Source organism: Zosterops lateralis (genome assembly GCF_965231275.1).
Source record: "Zosterops lateralis genome assembly, chromosome: 29".
Taxonomy (NCBI): domain Eukaryota; kingdom Metazoa; phylum Chordata; class Aves; order Passeriformes; family Zosteropidae; genus Zosterops; species Zosterops lateralis.
In genome coordinates, this window is record NC_139789.1 from 1,059,165 (window position 1) to 1,077,064 (window position 17,900).

The 17,900-nt window shown below is 48.4% G+C and overlaps 1 protein-coding gene across 3 annotated transcripts; it reads right to left on the minus strand.

Moving 5' to 3' along the window:
* MBD3 (methyl-CpG binding domain protein 3) lies at positions 1 to 16,101 on the minus strand. 3 transcript variants are annotated; one of them, XM_083880140.1, is made up of 8 exons: positions 15,859 to 16,101; positions 12,036 to 12,092; positions 9,844 to 10,003; positions 7,680 to 7,817; positions 5,412 to 5,502; positions 4,354 to 4,531; positions 2,954 to 3,151; positions 1 to 1,811 (listed from the first exon to the last, which is right to left on the minus strand). In XM_083880140.1, exons 1-7 carry the CDS (start codon positions 15,870 to 15,872, stop codon positions 2,959 to 2,961), a joined length of 831 nt encoding a protein of 276 aa, XP_083736266.1. In that variant the 5' UTR covers positions 15,873 to 16,101; the 3' UTR covers positions 1 to 1,811; positions 2,954 to 2,958. The 3 variants fall into 3 exon arrangements, with proteins under 3 accessions (XP_083736266.1, XP_083736268.1, XP_083736267.1); XM_083880142.1 differs by lacking the exon at positions 15,859 to 16,101 and adding an exon at positions 12,301 to 12,319; XM_083880141.1 differs by lacking the exon at positions 12,036 to 12,092 and having other exon boundaries at positions 15,859 to 16,100.
* Positions 16,102 to 17,900: the final 1,799 nt, after the last annotated feature.

The window sequence follows — 17,900 nt, forward strand, 5'->3', positions numbered from 1 at the left end:
CATTTAATTCAACACCATGACTTACAAGAGGACAGATTTACAGAATAGTAACTGTAACAGACTGCTCAGAAAGGAAAATAATGGTTGCTGCCTGCAGTGCCAGGTAAAGCTCCCCAAAGCAGCACCTGGCAGAGCAGCAGCAAAGTATAATTCAGTCTCCTTGCAGTACTCAAATGAGCAATATCAACCAATTTTGTGTTTTCAAACCTTTAAGAAAAGAGTGAATAAAGGATCAATCACTTTGGCATGGGATATTTTTCAGAGATCACTAAGCTGCACTACTCCCAAAGGCAATTCCATGGCCCCTGGCTGTCAATGCTAATCTTTCTCACACAATAAAGGCTCTGGGAGCTACTTTCTTCCCCAAGTTTTGGGATACCAACAACTTGTACAATTGGTTGGTGGCACAATATTTAATCCACCACTTTGTAGTGTTCTCTCAGCCAAGATGTCCATGTATGTATTATGCAACGGATACCCTAAGACTAAAATAATTTTGCAACCCAGTCAACACATTCCCCAAGGTATCAACTCTCATCTTCCTCCCCTCTCCTTGTCTCCCTTCCCAGAGAAATTCATTTTTAGCCACAAGTTACCCCAATATGCTCAAAGATGTACTGGAAGAGACTGATGAATCAATCAAGGTAATCATAGTGAACCTCAATACTTATAAACACATTAAGGCAGGTTTCACATCAGTCCAATTTTTGACACAAAATGCTGGTCACTTCACTGCACATGCAAATATGAAAGATTCAATACTTAATAAAAAGCTTTAAATTCATTTTTCAGATATCAATTATAGAAAAATCAACCTTTTTCCTTTCTTTTTTTTAAGAGGTCAGAACATTACTGCACACAAAAGCAGGTGTGTAGCCACACCTGTTGGAATGGATCCCCTTCCCTCCACACTGAGGAACAGAGGGCAGGTTCTTGGCACCAGAAGAGAAAAAGGAGGAAGTTTTCCTCATTATCAGTCAGAAATGAGTCATCCTTCCATCCCCAGTTGAGAAAGTCCTTCTGACTGGACTTAAACCAAAGTAAAATATACCTCAGGCTGGGTATATTTGCTTCAGAGACTCTGTTCAGAATTTCTGGACACAAAGAGCTCTGCATCCAAACTGTGGTGTGGAATAACCAAAACCCCCAATTCCCAGAGCTGGCAGCCCAAGTCCTCGAGTGCAGCTTCTCCTTCTCACCCAAGCTCAGGTGGGAGAGGCAGTGGCAGCTCAGCTCTGAGACTACACTTCCAAGACCAATGTGGTCTTGTGAGGAAATGGCAATTCAGTGACTGGAATTCACACATGGAATGAACCATTCACAACATGAAATGACCTCCCTACAGTCAGGTACAAACAGCTAGCCCACAGCAGAGTAGCCAAGGAGTGAAACAGCATCTCTCTCCCTCAGGTTACAGAAAATTGTTTCTGTGGGTCATTAAAAGTACTCTGATAGAAAAGCTTAAAAATGTATCACCCAGCACTGACCCACAAAAAGTAGTAACAAAAAAAACCAAAACAAAACCAAAAGAGCCTAGGATTTCCCCTCCCACCATGTAGTATTCCTTTATCCCCTCCCATTTTTGCATTCCCAATCACCCTACCCCTTTAGAAAAAGGAAGGGCAATAGAGTTTAGTCAAGTTCCATCTGCAAAACTCCCAGCAATGAATGAACCATCAGCTTGCACGTTTCCTGAAGTCCATCCAAAGGCTCTGGGGTACAGCTGGACTGGTGATGCACTCTTGGCTCTGTGAATGCTTGTGCTGACCCTGCTGAATGGGTTTATACTGGGAATTCTTAGATGGAACTCCCTGAAAGAGGAAAAAAAAGACCTTGTAACTCAAAAAGAATTTTTGTATCTTTTCTTGAAAGGAGAAATCCCACTGTCATAATACATCCATGTCTTTATCTCCTGGATTTCACATGCAGCAGTCAGTTTGTTCTGGCTCCTGCCTGTTGCCAGCCTCTACAGCAGAAAGGAATTCAAGGTATTCACTGTCCAAATAAAGCTACTGTTGGTGATACAGGAAAATGGGAAAAAAGAGCCCAGACAAAAGACAGGATCTCCCAAAGGCCAAGCAGATTGCACATTATAATCAATCCTCAAGCTGCAAGGTCTGCTTAACAAAATCAATCTTCCTCCTACTTGAAATCCTCATTCCCTCCAAAGGAACTCTTCTGCTATTCATCCTAAAAAGTTCCTTTTTTCTCCCACCACATTGTTGATTCTTGTCTCAGACGCTCCAGAGGAGGCCACTAAGTTATCTTAGGGCTAGACAAACCTTTCCTATGAGGACAGGCTGATAGAACTTGTCTGAACCCTGAGCCTCCTATTCTCCAGGCTGAGCCCCAGCAGCTTCCTCAGCCACTCCTGGTGTGCCAGAGCCTTCCCCAGCCCTGTCCCAACAGGCCTTGGACACTGCCAGAGATCCAGGGGCAGCCACAGCTGCTTTGGGCACCCTGTGCCAGGGCCTCCCCATCCTCACAGCCAACAATTTCTTCCCAATATCCCATCTAGCCCTGCCCTCTGGCAGTGGGAGGCCAACCCCCCTTGTCCTGTCTGTCCATCCCTTGTCCTCAGTCCCTCTCCAGCTCTCCTGGAGCCCCTTTAGGCCCTGCAAGGGGCTCTGAGCTCTCCCTGGAGCCTTCTCCTCTCCAGGTGAGCACCCCCAGCTCTCCCAGCCTGTCCCCAGAGCAGAGGGGCTGCAGCCCTTGGAGCAGCTCTGTGGCCTCCTCTGGACTGGCTCCAGCAGATCCTCCTGATGCTGTTCCCCAGGGCTGGGGCAGCTCTGCTGGTGGGGTCTCATGCCCACCTGCCCCATTCCTGACCCAAGGCCAACAGCCCTATCAAAGCACAGTCTAAAAAAAGCAAAGATTCATCAATATTTAAGATTTCTCCTGAAAACCTTCCTGTTCCCAATGTTTAAGGTGAGACATAGCACTATCACCTTACCTAGACTATACATTTTCCATCTCCTGGTCATGGTCCTGTTCCTCCTCCTCTTCTTCTTCTTCTCCTTCCTCCTCTGCTCCTTCTTTCTCCGAGGGAGGCTCCCCATCCCTGGCGATCTCCTCCACGTGGGCCAGCATGTCAGCCATCAGGGCCTCCTCCAGCCTCTTCCTCACCTGCTGCACCAGCTCCTCCTGCTTCCTGCCCAACACAAGGGACACCAAACATCAGCCCCCAAGGCTGCCCCTGTTAAGGGAAAAGAATCTCCAATCCCACCATCATGAGACAAGCACGGACTGGAAAATCCCTCTAAGAACTCCATTGTATAACAACAACAAAAAAAAAAAGCCCCAAAAAACCCCAGCCAGCATTGTACTGTAAGTGAAGATGAAAAGTAATTTAAAATTTTGTCCAGTATTTATGAGTCCTGCACTTCTTGATTTCTGGCTGAAATTTGGCTCATCTAGCAGCTGACCTTTTTTTTTAGCCTAATGCTAATTTTTAACTCCTACTACTAATATCTAACAAGTCAGTCTACCCTGAAAGTGCACAGACTTTCAAAAATAAGACTGGAGAAAATTAAGTTTCAGGCCATTTCTTTCTGCTCATTTTCCTTTTGAGTCCCAACCCCAAGAAGTCAAAGATGCAGCAAAGAAGTTATCAACAATCAGTGGCTCATGGGACTCCTATTTCAGCTCAGCCACAGGACATGAAAGTTACAAACAGACTGTTTTTCTTGGTCATTTATGTCTCAATCAAGCCCAGAAAAGTCATCCTGCAATTCCAAGAGATTTATCAAGTAGACAAAGCAAGGACTGCCTTTAAACACTTAATGAATGCAAATTGCATGCTGCAGGCCTTTGGTATATTCAGTTCTCCATCAAAAGCTTTAAGCTGAGCTTTACCAATCCTGATTTAACAATATTTCATTACTAAAGCAATCTATAGCAGAATAAACTGCATCTTTGTTCCCGGTCACCACAGCAAACACAGGATTTGGTCAATCCATAAATTTTATTTAATTAATTTACTAACAGAGATGAAGGTGAAGAGAAATCCAATCCTACTGTTAGGATTTTTCCAATCCCATTTCTGCTCAGAAGTGCCTCAGAGTCAAGGTTCCCCAACTCAGACACTTTTGTAATAAAAGGAAACTTGACATGAGAAACAAACCTGAGCCTCAAATTCCAGAGTAACTGAGCATGGGCAAAATAAAAAATAGTGGGCTTTAAGCACATGACAGAGCTTAATATAACTACTTTTGTCTACTCTATTGCTAGAGAGCCAATCAAATTAATTCCCAAGCCACAGTGCTCCATCAGACATTTAGAAAGAAAATAAAAGCACTTTCTGAGCACAAGGAACCTCGTTCCAGGACAGAAAATGCAATTTCCAGTTCATACCTGATATCTTCATCTGTCACCATGAAGGCTTTGCAGAGAGGCTGGGAGGTGTTCAGCCAGACCCCAGGGTTCTTCTCCACGGCTGCAGAGAGCTGCCCAGTGATGGGCATGGTGCTGGTGTGCAGGGCACTGGCGATGGCAGAGAGCAGAGTCTCGTCCGTGCAGCCAGGGCCAACCCCTGCAAGGGGGAGGGAAATCCATAACCAGCACTGCTCCAGGCAGGGAGCAGGAAATCAGGACAATGAGAATTAAATTTTAATGGCAAAGCACAGGCTGTCAGTTTGAAAGCTCACACGACATAAATCTCAGACCTAAATGCTTCTAACAGCACCCATACAGCTCTCTACAGGTATTTAAACTTAGAGCTGTTCCTCATTCTGTTACAACCAAAACCACAATAAACCCCAAAAAACTGGGAAGAGAAGGTGTTTCCATTCTGCTTGAACGAGGCTCAGAGAGCTGGGGTGCTCACCTGGAGAAGAGAAGGATCCAGGGAGAGCTCAGAGCCCCTTGCAGGGCCTAAAGGGGCTCCAGGAGAGCTGGAGAGGGACTGGGGACAAGGGATGGAGGGACAGGACAAGGAGGGATGGCTTCCCACTGCCAGAAGGCAGGGCTAGATGGGGTATTGGGAAGAAATTTACCCATGTGAGGGTAGGGGAAGCCCTGGCACAGGGTGCGCAGAGCAGCTGTGGCTGCCCATGGAAGCATCCAGGGCCAGGTTGGACAGGGCTTGGAGCAGCCTGGGATAGTGGAAGGTGTCTCTGCCCATGGCAGGGGGTGGAATGGGATGAGCTTTAAGGTGCCTGCCAACCCAAACTCAAAGAGCATTCTGGGATGCTCTGCTGTTTCTGGAAAATGAATCCTCCAAAAGGCTGCTTCAGTGACTCCTCAGAACAAAGGGCACTGGGACCCCCAGGCAAAGCACTACAGCTCCTGCTGCAGCAGGAATGGCTACGGCCCTGCCAGGCTCTGGGAACAGAGAGCTCACCCTCAGCACCTTCATTCACTGCTGCCAGGTGCCAAAATGCCAGCCCTGAGTGAAGGGCACCTCTGATTACCTTGCAACCCTTTGGGAAGGTCCATTGTTTTCACCAGCTCCTCTGCAATGTCAAAGGCATTCAGTCCACTCAATTTCTTCTCCCAGAAGAGCTGCAGTCAAAGCAGGTGGTTATTGGTGGTTATTGGCACAACCAGAAATGGAACTGACAACTCCACAAAATCCCTGCTTCCTGTGCAGAGATGGAAGAGTGCTGGGGACAGTTTAATGTGGATTTACCAGAAGGGATCTGCCACCTCCAACAGCAGAACAATTCTCATTGCCAATCAGCCCCACAACTCCTCTCTCCCAGTTTACTTCCTTGGAAAAAAACTCTTTTCTTTCAGGGCCTGGTACTTCCACTGCTCTGAGCTGAAGCAGCAAGGCCAGGCTTGCTGACTTTCAGCTACAAGCTCAGAGTGTGAGACAGCCTTTTTTACACCCTATTTCTCTCCAACACATCCCACAGAAAGTTAAGGAATGCATGAACTGTATTCAAGGTAAAGTATTATTTTCTTCCTGTCCAGCAGTTTGGTCCTTTCCCCCATGTCTCGTCCTTTACCAGATTTTGAGTCACAGACTCTCCCCAGACTTAAAAGCACCTGAATGTCTGGTGTGGTAGAAAGTCAAATACATCACCTTGATGCACCTTTAACTTTGCACCCTGATGCAGGAGGGATATCAGGAGGATAGCAATGCATAGCTAGAGGATCAACTGTCTTGCAAAAAACCACATTTTTATTGAGACTTTGAGAAATCGAGAATTCACCTCAAATACTCCATGTATATCTCATCCCTTTTTCCTGCCTGTCAAAATCCAAGTGCAACTGACCCCACAACGACTTTTCCAAAAAGGGTAATCAGGGTAGTCACAGCCCAAGCACAGGCTGGATATTCTCTAGACTTTCAAACAGGTGATATATATATATATATATATATATATATATATATATATATATATATATATATATATATATATATATATGAGTTTTTGTTGTTGTTGTTGTTGTTGTTTTTGGGTTTTTTTTTGTTGTTTTTTTTTTTGTTACCCAGAGAAGCTGTGGCTGCCCCAGTCCTGGAATTGTCCAAGGTCAGGTTGAATGGGGCTTGGAGCAACCTGGGATAGAGCAAGGTGTCCCTACCCATAGTAGGATGGTGGAATGGGATCATCTTTAAGATCCCTTCCAGCCCCAAACATTTCTGGGATTCTGTGATGTTTAAGCCAATGCATGATGGGACTTGGCACAGCTTTCAAATTTTGCAGAAACATCTGGAGTCTGTTGAGCAAAAGTTGAAAAATTCTGCAGTCCAGTAAAATATCTTCAACAGGAACACAAATCCAGCTTAGAACTGTGAGAGGGCATTTTATCTTTAGTGTTATCTTTTATTGCCTTAAATATAAAAACTGCAACAACAGGAACAAGGAATAGCAACAACACTGTGAGCATACAGGATCTACTTCCCCAGAAAACCATGGTAAGACTCTGGCAACCTGCTTAAAAAACAGGAAAACCCACCCCAACCACCAAAAAACGCCACCCATTTCGGATAAGTTCCATCTCATACCTGGAGGTTCTAGCCGAACTAGGTTTATGTGATTCTTAAAAACTGCCTTCAAAATGTGTTTAAGTTTCTGAGAAAGGTTTTCAGTGTTCCAGCAGGTACAGCCTATTTACCAGGGTCTTCCCTTGTCCTGAGCACCCTTTCCTTTAATTTTGGTGTATTCTCTTGCTTGCACATTATGATAAGAAAAACACTTTGATTTTGTATTAAAAATAACATTCTAAGTGAATTTATGATCTTATACTGGCAGAGTTTACTCCTACTAATGTACAGTCCCTTGCACTGCAATGAACACCATACTGGATGCGATGCGTGCAGGAACATGGATTTAATGGAACATTAAATTCTTACACAATTGCAACATTTGACAGTGATTCTAAACCTAAGTGTCCTCTGAAGTGGTTAGAATGTCTGAAATTTTTTGTAGATAATACCTAATTTCAGCATTAAGGAAATTCAGGTTTTGCTACACCAGAATTGTGATCTAACCAAAGGCTGGAGTTTGTAAATCCCAATGCACAGAGTCCATAACTAGAGATTGGGAATAGGATTTGTTCTGATTTTAAGAGCTGGAAGCACTGCAATCCACTGCTTCTGAAAGATTTTTCTAAATTCTGAAGTGTCAGACATCAGGAATTGCCAGGGAGTATCTGTTTAGCATCACAAAATTAAAGCTGATTATTTTGGGATCCTCCCAGTAACAAATCCAGGAGTTTCTCAGCCTTACCTGCCTGGGCTGGTCCACAGCTTTCTGAGGGTCACTCTTCACCTTGTTGCTGGGGTGGTTTGTGATCTTTGTGACAGGCTGTTTGAAGATAGAGGCTGTCTGTCTCACGGGCAGGGCTGTGTTCAAATCAGGCTTGCCCTGTTTCAAACAAAAAGAAAAGGAAAAACCCACAAAAATAGTTTCAATTTGCTAAAATGCTACTACAGATATAAAGAAGTGCAGCAGGGAACAGTTCCTGGGCTTGAAATCTTGTCTAATCTCAAGTTATACAAGTTAGGCTGCTAAAAATACATAACTAAATTCAAATTTTGCCTTAGACCTATCAAAGTTTACCACTCATTCTGTTTAACATAGCAGCCTCCTCCCATATTAGCTGACACACACAACAGTTTTACTCACATTTTTAATGACTTTAGGAGTCAGAACAAACCATGTGTAATCACTAAAAGAGAGGATTACCACACAATATTTGTAATAAATAAAAAAATTACAGGGATTTAGAGGCTGGTTTCTGAATCTGGAAACCACTCCAAACCAACTCTTCCAAATCCAGTTGTGACCAATAAACAAACCAACATAGCTGGAAGCTGAATACTTTTTTTAACCTTTGGTTCTGAACAAAGCTCAGCTTTTAAACGAAGCTCATAATCAATTCTGCACTACACGACTGCATTTTCTGTTAGGGGAAGCACAGGAAGACTGCTCCTCAACCCCAAAATCTAACACACAACTCTTGGAATGGCTGTAGGACACGCTTTGTTCTCGGGGATGCAAACACTGTGTCTGCTTCACAGATTTATTCATGAGATGTAGAAAAGATGTATTCAGGACAAATATAATTCTGAACCATCTGGGTGCTAATCCATTCAGAAGCCAGTGATAACATTTGTACATTTATTGAGAGTTTTGGGCAGAATTTTTAGCCTGAGAGGTATGTGAGCTGCTGGTCTCTGCCTCAAGGCAAGTCTCAAAATACCACTGCAGCACCCAGGACTGCAAAGAATGTTCCCAGCACTCTTGTGATGATGATCCTTGACTGGCTGATGTATTTAAAAAATTATCATTGTGCCTTTTCCACATTCAGTGTTTAGGTGCATACACAGCAGCTTTTGGGTTCAGGGAAAGATTTTAGCACCTGATGAAGATCCTTAGGAATGACTTGGGACAATCAATCCGGACAGGGAGCCTGTTACTGCCACCCTGACACCCCAACAATCTGAATTTTATTTTATTCTACAAACAGGCCTCACAATCCTTTTCCCTCTCCAGCTTTTTGTCCCAAATGCCACCTCTCCTTCCATCAATGCCAAAGCTGTGTCACCAGCACAGCCTGGGAGAGCTCCAGTGAGTCACTGGCAGGAGCTGCAGCATCTCCTCATCCCCTGTGGATTCAAATCCCTCCTCTCCTCTCAAACCAAAGGCAAGGGCAGGGCAGAGCTGCTGCACAGTCCCAGGAGATGTGGAACTCTGGAACTGATTGTGCTGGAGAAGGTGAGCTCACACTTCAGGGAGAGGGATCACAGAATCATGGAATGGTTTAGATTGGAAAGGACCCTAAAGCCCATTGAGTCCCACCCCCAGCCATGGGACGGGGACACCTTTCACTGTCCCAGGCTGTTCCTGCTGCTCTGGGCACCCTGAGCAGCCAGGGCCTCCCCATCCTCACAGGGAACAATCCCTTCCCAATATCCCATCTATCCCTGCCCTCTGGCAGTGGGAAGCCATTCCCTGTGTCCTGTCCCTCCATCCCTTGTCCCCAGTCCCTCTCCAGCTCTCCTGGAGCCCCTTTAGGCCCCGCAAGGGGCTCTGAGCTCTCCCTGGAGCCTTCTCTTCTCCAGGTGAACACCCCCAGCTCTCCCAGCCTGGCAGAGCAGAGGGGCTCATTCCCACAGGTCAATTGAGGAGCCTCTCTTGTGTTGGGAATTGAGGAAGGTGACAGTCTGTTCCTTGCCCTCCACCACAGAAGACTGAGCAGTGACACAACTCTCCTCCACGGCACCAACCCCCAGGGAGCAGCATTGTTCAACCCCCACCCACAGAGATGTCCTGACACAGCTCCAAGTTCACACTTCAGTTATGAAAGGCTGCATTTTCCCTCTCTCCCAGACACTGCTGTGGCAGCTCCACAGCGGGGAAGGGAAGCTCCAGGGCCACTCAGCCTTACTTTGGCTTGGTTGGAGCAGTCGTAGCGCATCCTCTGCCTGTTCTTGTTCATTTTGTTCATCAGCATTTTCCCCGTGCGGAAGTCAAAGGTGCCGAGGTCCATGGAGCTGCCCAAGTAACGCGCCAGCTGCGGCTTGCTCCGGAACTTCTTCCCACTGGGGCTGGAAAAAACACACCAGAGAGACATGGAGGGAAACTTAAACCCTCTGGACTTCCACAATGGCACCTCTGCAACTCAGAAGAGAAATTTTTTATTTCCTTCCTGAAAAACACATGCTGGACTTTCAAGAATGAAGCTCACATTCAACTCTAAAATGTGTGTTTTCACTTTCACACTGACTCTGCCTCCTGTGGAACAGACAAATTAAGTTATAATGTTTCTGTATGTCACCAGGAAGATTCAGATCAGGTAAACAAATGTAGCATAATGCACACAATAACCATCAAGGGCAATCTCAGCACAGATGCATTTTTCCTTCAGTTGTGTCTCATAGTAAATGACCATTTTCAAGTATAATTTCCTCTCCCAGGACCGTTGCATTTGACCAGCACCACAAATGCTCCTTGTCTCCTCTCCCTGCCCCTTGAACAACACATTCAGGTTTGCTGAAAAGACAGAAGTCTTTTGTAGCATCCTGAAGACTTCAGAAAATGAGAAAACCAGAAGTTAACTACTGACAAGCTGCAAAACAATGAATCACAAAGTGATGCAAAGATAAATGTCAAAACCTCATAAAACTTTCCATTAATGGTAAAAGGGAAGAGACATTCTCCTGTTACATCTGGATTTCCACGAAGATTCAACCTGGAGAGCAGGCACAAATTATATCTTTACTGATGTTTTCTTTGGGGTTTTTGTATTTTTTTTTAATAATCCAACATCATAAGTTTTTTTTTTATTCATAAAGCAAAAATAAGCCAGTGTGTTATGGCTGCAGTGTAGGACTGTAAAGACAATAAGCGCCAAGTATTCTTCACCTTCTCACTGAGCATCGTAACAACACCTCTATACTCCCTCGACTACTCTCACTTCTGGATTTCACCACCCTGCAACTTGCATATTCAATCCTAGTTCACATCCAGAAGAAGCTCATTCCCTGTATATCCATCCCACTATCATAGGTTAATGGGCTGGAAGGCATTTTAAGACCAAAAATGCCAGTTACAATGTTATCTCACACGGGTGAGATACTGACAACCTTACCAGGTCTTAACAACAACAAAACAAAAATAAAACTGGAAAAGTCTATTTTCACCTATTGTCTGCTGCTCTCTAGCTTTATTAGGGGAAAACCAACATAAGTAGAGAATTTCTGGTATAGGACAGTGACAAAGCAATTGGGCTAAGTCAGACTATGCATGAAAAAAAATAGATTTGAAAAAACCCCCCAAACCCAGTAAGTACCCAAGCATTAAAATCTCTCCAAAAATGGAGATAAATTTAATATAAATTACACTAAAACTGAATTTAGAAAAAGTCTCTTGAAGGAGTTAAGACTGAAAGGTTGTGGTGATCCCACACAGCATCTGCTTAGGAAGCTCCTGGCTCCAACTGCTCCCAAGCTGCTTATCCTGCCTGGATCTTCTCCCTGCCACCACTACTGCTCACACAGCCTAGTGTTCATGCAAATGAACCAGCTGAGGAAAATAATCCATCTTGGGAGGGCAGGGAGGGGAGGAGGAAACACTCCCTCACTGGTTATTCCTCAGCTGGACCAGCTCCCTGTGGAGCTGCACTTGGGCCAGGAGATAACACAGAGTAGGACCAAGCAGCCAGGAACAGAGCCTGTGTCCAGCCTCAAATTTGTGAATCACTTTCTCAAACTATAAAGGGAGTTATTTCAATCAACTGGTTATTCCTCTCTCAATCCAGAGAGAGGAATAACCAACTCCAGCATCTTAGGGCAGAGCTGTTGCTGCCAGTGAAGCCAGGAAGAGAAACTCCTGCTACATGAAGAACATCACACTGCTTCCTCTTCCAAGATCCAAGATCTGCTGCTCCAATTTGGGGCTTAGTGTCTTAGCAGGTTTAAAAATAATGCATTAAAGTGCAGAGTAACTTCCAGAACAGTCAGTACAGTCAAAGACAGGATTTTAAGTGAACAGAGTCCTTCATCTCTGTGTGTTTAGTATGTGCTGTGGTCATTTTGCAAGGAAGAACTGAAAAGCTGCTCAGAGTCTCAAAAAACCCACCTGAAATGACTGAGAGTCCTGTCTCTTCCTGGGGAAACTTGGCCCAAAGGAAAAGCACTGAAATGTTCAGAAGAAAAACTTTTATTCTGATTAGGTCTTGCAAAAGGCAGGATCATCCCCAGGCTCTCTGGGACAGTAGCAGACCAGGCACCAAAGCTATGACCAAAAGGTGACAGTGAGCTGAGAAAGGAAGGGATGGGGTACCCTGGAGCTCCTGGGAACCCTCTGGCAGGACCATGCAGGACGTTGGGGCACCTACACACACCTGGGAGGGTCAGAGGTGTGGGATGGAGCCAGAGGAACCCAAAAGTCGAGCGGTATTCCTGCTGCACACCAGGACAGACAGAAACTCCCCCAACACCACGGAACTCGGAGCCCTGTTAAAGTGCCCTATAAAAGTCACAAAATACTGACTTTACCTCCTTCCATTCCTCCTGTACTCTTGGTTTTGAACAAAGATTTTAAAGAGGCCCAGAAACGAGACATTTTGGTACAAAGCTGCAAACCCCAACCTCTGCTCTGTAACATCCCCCCAGGCAGTGACACTGAGAGCCCGGATTGATCCTGGGCTCCCAAATTAGGCTGTCAGTTCCCTGTGTGTGAAAGGCAAGGACACGGCCAAGTTGCAAAGGAGTTTACAAGCTGCAAAGAATTTTCCATGCTCGTCCATCACCAGCTCCGGGGCTTTATTCGCTCGGGCCGTCTGGCTCCCTTGAACAAAACAGACCTGGCTGCTGGGAGCCACCCGAGCCACCCCCAGCTCTCATTCCCAGCCTTTTCCGCGGGGATTAAGCCGCCTTTGGGGCAGCCTATTGAAGGTCCAGGCCTGCCAGGTGCCCCTGCTCTCCATGTGCAGCTCACCCTTTGTTTCCTGCCTTACATCTTTAAGGAGAGAGCGGCTGCCCAGGCCCTCTCCCCTCCTCCCTCATCACAGTCTCCTCCCCTCCGCTCTCCCATTTAGCCTGCACAGGATCTGCACAACTTGGGAAGCAAGGGACAAAAGACAAAAAAACCCCTGAACAAACCCAGCCACCGCCTGCCTCTGGAAGAAATGGAGGCAGGAATAACCCAGGGAAAACGGGTCATTGAAAGCAGACACTCAGAGCCTCGTTTCCTCGCTAGTTGGGGCAAGGGAAGAATATAAAATGCTTCTACCTCTTGGTTTCCATCGTGCTCCCTGCACTCACTTCTCTCCCCAGCTCTGCTCCAGGCAAATCCCGGCAGCAGGGGCTCCTGGAGGGCTGCAGGAACTCCGATGGTGTTCCCAGGGAGATGGGGACCCCAGGACACCACACAACCCACCACTGTCAGCGTCTCTCTCACAGCATCCTCACATTATCCCTGGACGCAGCATCCACACTCCAGCTGGGTTATGCTGGGATAGGCTGGCACAGCCATAAAAACCTCACCAGAGCAGACCAGGTGGGCGACACTTCCAGTTGCCACAGCCCACCCCACCCCCCACACCCATCCCACAGCTCTGCACAGAGCAGCCTCAGGGACCCGACCTGTCCCACCCCACCGGGGCTGCCCCAAGCACCTGGAAGGGATGACACTCACAAGGGATGATGCTCCCTGCCCTGCAGGGCAATGTGGGGGGTGGGGGTTCATTCAGCAAGTTGGACTCCAACCATACCAAAAATAACCCCTCCAAAAAACACCTTCCAGAAGCATCACATCCCTAAAGAAGAGCCCAAGTGGCAGCTCTGTAACACCGGGACAAACACAAATACAACCAGATGATTTTGCAGGGCTCAACTCAGGCATCATGGAATCATGGAATTGTTAAAGATGGAAAAGACCTTTAAGATCATCAGCTCCAACCATCACCCCAGCATCACCACCATGTTCACCACTAAACCATGTCCACAAATGCCACATCCACACGTTTTTGAACATTTCCAGGGATGATGACACCACCACTGCCCTGGGCATCCTGTTCTAATCCTTTACAACCCTTTCCATTAAAAAAATCTCCCTAATACCCAACCTAAACGTCCTCTAGTGCAACTTGAGGCCGTTTCCTTGTCATGTGAGAAATCATAAGCTTCCCTGCAGGCAAACCAGAGCAACAGAGGAAAAGCAAAGCACAGACTCAGTAAAAGCATTCTGCTCCACAGTTGGTTTTTTTTGGAAAAGATTGTACTGATTAAAATATCCTTGAAGAAGTGTTAAAAACATTCCCTTCCAACTTCTTACATTTGTGCTGCAAAGGTAAGGAATTCTCAACAAAATAAGTTTCACACAAGAGTGTGAAATTTCCCAGCAGTGATGTCAACAACCTGAGGCAGAGATGAGCAGCAATCCAAAATTTCTGACACTTGATCAAAATCCTCCTTCCCCTGTGTGAGCCAAAATTCTCTCAAAGACAACCTGCCACTTTGATAGAATCCCTGATTTGATTTTCTTCCTGAAATCCTCCATCCCTGCACTTTTCCTGCTCACTCTGAACCCAGCCCACAAGTCCCACTGTATCAGCAGCAACCCTCTTAAGGATGAGGTTCGAGGACTGGCTTTAAAAACACGCCCAGGTACTCACACCTTGAGGGAGATGTAATTTCCAGTCAGAGACTGGCTCACACACACTTCTCACAGGGGGTTTTCTACAAACCCACCCTGCATCTGTACATCCCTGGGAGCTGGACAGAACAATCACCCAGGTAAACAACAGGCAGAACTTGCACAGGTATTACTGAACTGCCACACCTGCATTTACCACTCTGAGGTAATGCAAAATGCAACAGAAACAAAAAATTAGCGCAACAAAGCTCTATTCTACCTTTGATCTCTGTCCAAATTGATACAAAGGGAAAAACTCATAACAATTTGGGAATAAAAACATGCTACTTATCCTCTCTCCCCCTTTTTTTAAAGTTCGGCTCTGACACTGCAACTTAACAAACAAGTTCGGGGAAAAATAGGATCTCTGAAGCTTTCAGCTGCTGCTGGTGGTCTCATCCTGCCCTCAGCCTCCCAGCTGCAGCAGCAGAATCGGCTTCACACTTTCGAGGATGGCATTTTCTGGTTCACTCACTCTTTTCTCACAGCCATAATCTGATTCTAAAAATGAAATCTGAAGCTAAAGCTGTGGCTGCCCCATCCTTGGAAGCGTTCAAGGCCAGGTTGGACGGGGCTGGGAGCCACCTGGTCCAATGGAAGGTGTCCCTATTTCCATGCACGGCAGGGGGTGGAATGAGATGGGCTTTAAGGTCCCTCCCAAGCCAAACCATCTTGTGAGGATTCTGTGACAGATGCATAAGTTGATGGTATGGATTTTCCCGACAAACAGGGCCAGGTAAGGACACAGGGAACAGCTCCTGCTGCGTTCCCAGCTCCGGCTGGACCCGAGTTTCACACCTCAGCCCGCGGGTGCCTCGTGGGTGCGGGGAGGATCCATATGGCCACCTACAGCCATATGAGCCATGCAGGGCTATAAATAGAAACCCTCCAGCTCCCGGGCCATGTGCTCCCCCCACAGCCACACTCCCGGGAAGGCGCACCGCGAGCAGCGACGCTCCCTCCCCAGAATTCCTAAGTACACCCAAAAAGCAGCAGAGGAAGCCCCAAGAAAGGAGAAACAACACCTCTGCTGCTCATCTGAGACTAAAGAACGCCGTGTATTCGCAGGGCACGAGCCGCTCTGAGGGGACGCGGGGGCTCCTCACGGCGCTCCCCCGTCCCTGAGGGGGGGCCGAGCATCCCCGCCCCCCGCGGCTGCCCCGGGCCAGCTCCCCGCTCCCTTCCCCTCCACCTGTGGCTGCAGCCCCGGCCCGGCCTCCCGCGGCCCCCCCGCGCCCGGGGCGGCCCCGCCGAGCGCTCCCACCTCTTCCGCTCCATGGCGGCTCCTCCCGGCCCGCTCCCGCCTGGCTCCGGCCGCCTCCCGCCGGCTCCTCCCGGCCGCCGCGCTCTCCTCCCGCCGCCGGCTCTTCCGCGCTCCCGCTGCCCCCGGGAGGCGGCGCCGCGGCCCCGGCTCGTCCCGCTCCCGGTCCTGCTCGTCTCCCGGTCCCGTTCCCGCGGGCGCCGCCGGGCCCTGGCCCCGCTCCCGCCGGTCGGTGCGCGCCGTTCCCTCCGCCCGCCCCTCCCACCCACCGAGCCGCCTCCCACCGCCCGCCGCGCCCGGATCCCTCCGCCCGCATATAGTCCCTCCCCCCCGCCGCCCCCACGTGGGACTCCCCCCCCATCGCAGTCCCGCTTCCCCCGGTGAACCCTCACGGTCCCGGCCTTACCCCAGCGCCGAGCGCCGCTGGCCCCCACGGTGCCCCGGCAGCGCCGCTTTGGGCATCTTCCCCCGCGCCCGCCCCGGCCGCACTGGCGGCCCCGCGACCCCCGGCCCCGCCCCGCGCCCCGGGGCCGCGGACCCGCCCGGACCCCCGGGGGAGAACCGGCCCCTCGCGCTGGGGCTGCCCCCGGGGGGCTTCGCGGGGTTCGTGCAACAGCAGCATATCCAAAAAAACCCCAAACCCAACAAAAAAAACCCAACAAAAAACCAACAAACCGCTAAAAAAAAAAAAAAAAAAAAAAAAAAAAAAAAAAAAAAAAAAAAAAAAAAAAAGGGGCAATCTGCACATGAGGAACTAGAGTGAAGACAAAGCAATGAAAAGTTTTTCAGGAAAGCGTGTAAACCAACACCTACTGCAGCTGCAGCGGCAAATTCCCTACTGTGGTACCGCCAGGAGAGGAATCTGCCTGCCACTGCCAAGGAACATCCACGTCTGAACCCCAGTTCTGGGAATGAGGTACTACCCAGCACCTGAATACCGGCAGCTCGTGTTCCTCGCCATTCCAGTATCCACATGCTGGGAAACACCACAAGGCAACTTCTTTCCCAAAGCAAGGCAGAGGAATCAATTTTCCTTTAGTGAATGATGTATTAGATTTTTGTTAAGAATCCTGCTTGGAGCAGCAGTTGGAAGGGATCAGTGTCAGACACTACAGCAGGGATGTCCATAGGAGTGTGTCCAGTCTCTCCAGCCACAGCTCTGGTCTGACATCAAACTGTGTGTCAGTAGCCAGTGCTTCCTCCAGTCTTCAGCTGGCAGTAACACAGAATCCTGGAACATCCTGAGCTGGAAGGGACCCACAGGGATCATTCAGTCCAACCCTGCACAGACACCCCAACAATCCCACCCTAAGCATCCCTGAGAGCGTTGTCCAAACGCTCCTGCAGCTCTGGCAGCCTTGGGGCTGGGACCATTCCCTGGGGAGCCTGGGCAGTGCCCCAGCAGCCTCGGGGGAAGAACCTTTCCCTGAGCTCCATCCCAAGCCCTGACACAGCTCCAGCCCTTCCTGGGCTCCTGTCCCTGTCCCAGAGCAGAGCTCAGCCCCTGCCCCTCCGCCTCCCCTCGGGAGGAGCTGCAGCCCCTGAGGAGCCTCCCCTCAGTCTCCTCTGCTCCAGCTGAACGAGCCAAGTGCCCTCACTCTCTCCTCAGAGCCTTCCTCCGCTCTGTGTTCCTCTTTTGGACACTCTCCAACAGCTTTGGATCCTTCTGATCTTGCGGTGCCCCAAGTGCCCCAGCACTGGAGGTGAGGCTGCCCCAGGGCAGAGCAGAGTGGGACAATCCCTCCCTGGGCCTGGTGGCCCTTTGGGCTGTCAGGACACAGCAGTGACTCAGATCCAACTTGCCATTGACCAGGAGCCCCAGGTCCCTTCCCATGGCACTGCTCTCCAGCCTCTCATTCCCAGTCTGTCCCTGCATCCAGGGCTGCCCCATCCCAGGGCAGGAACCAGCACTGGCCATCGTTAAATATCACATGGTTGGGTATTACTTATTACCTTTTCTTTTCTCAGTTCAGGGCTCACTCGCTCGTTTCAAACTCCCTCGTTTGAAAAGCAGCAGGAAACTGAGGGAGGATGTGAGACATGTC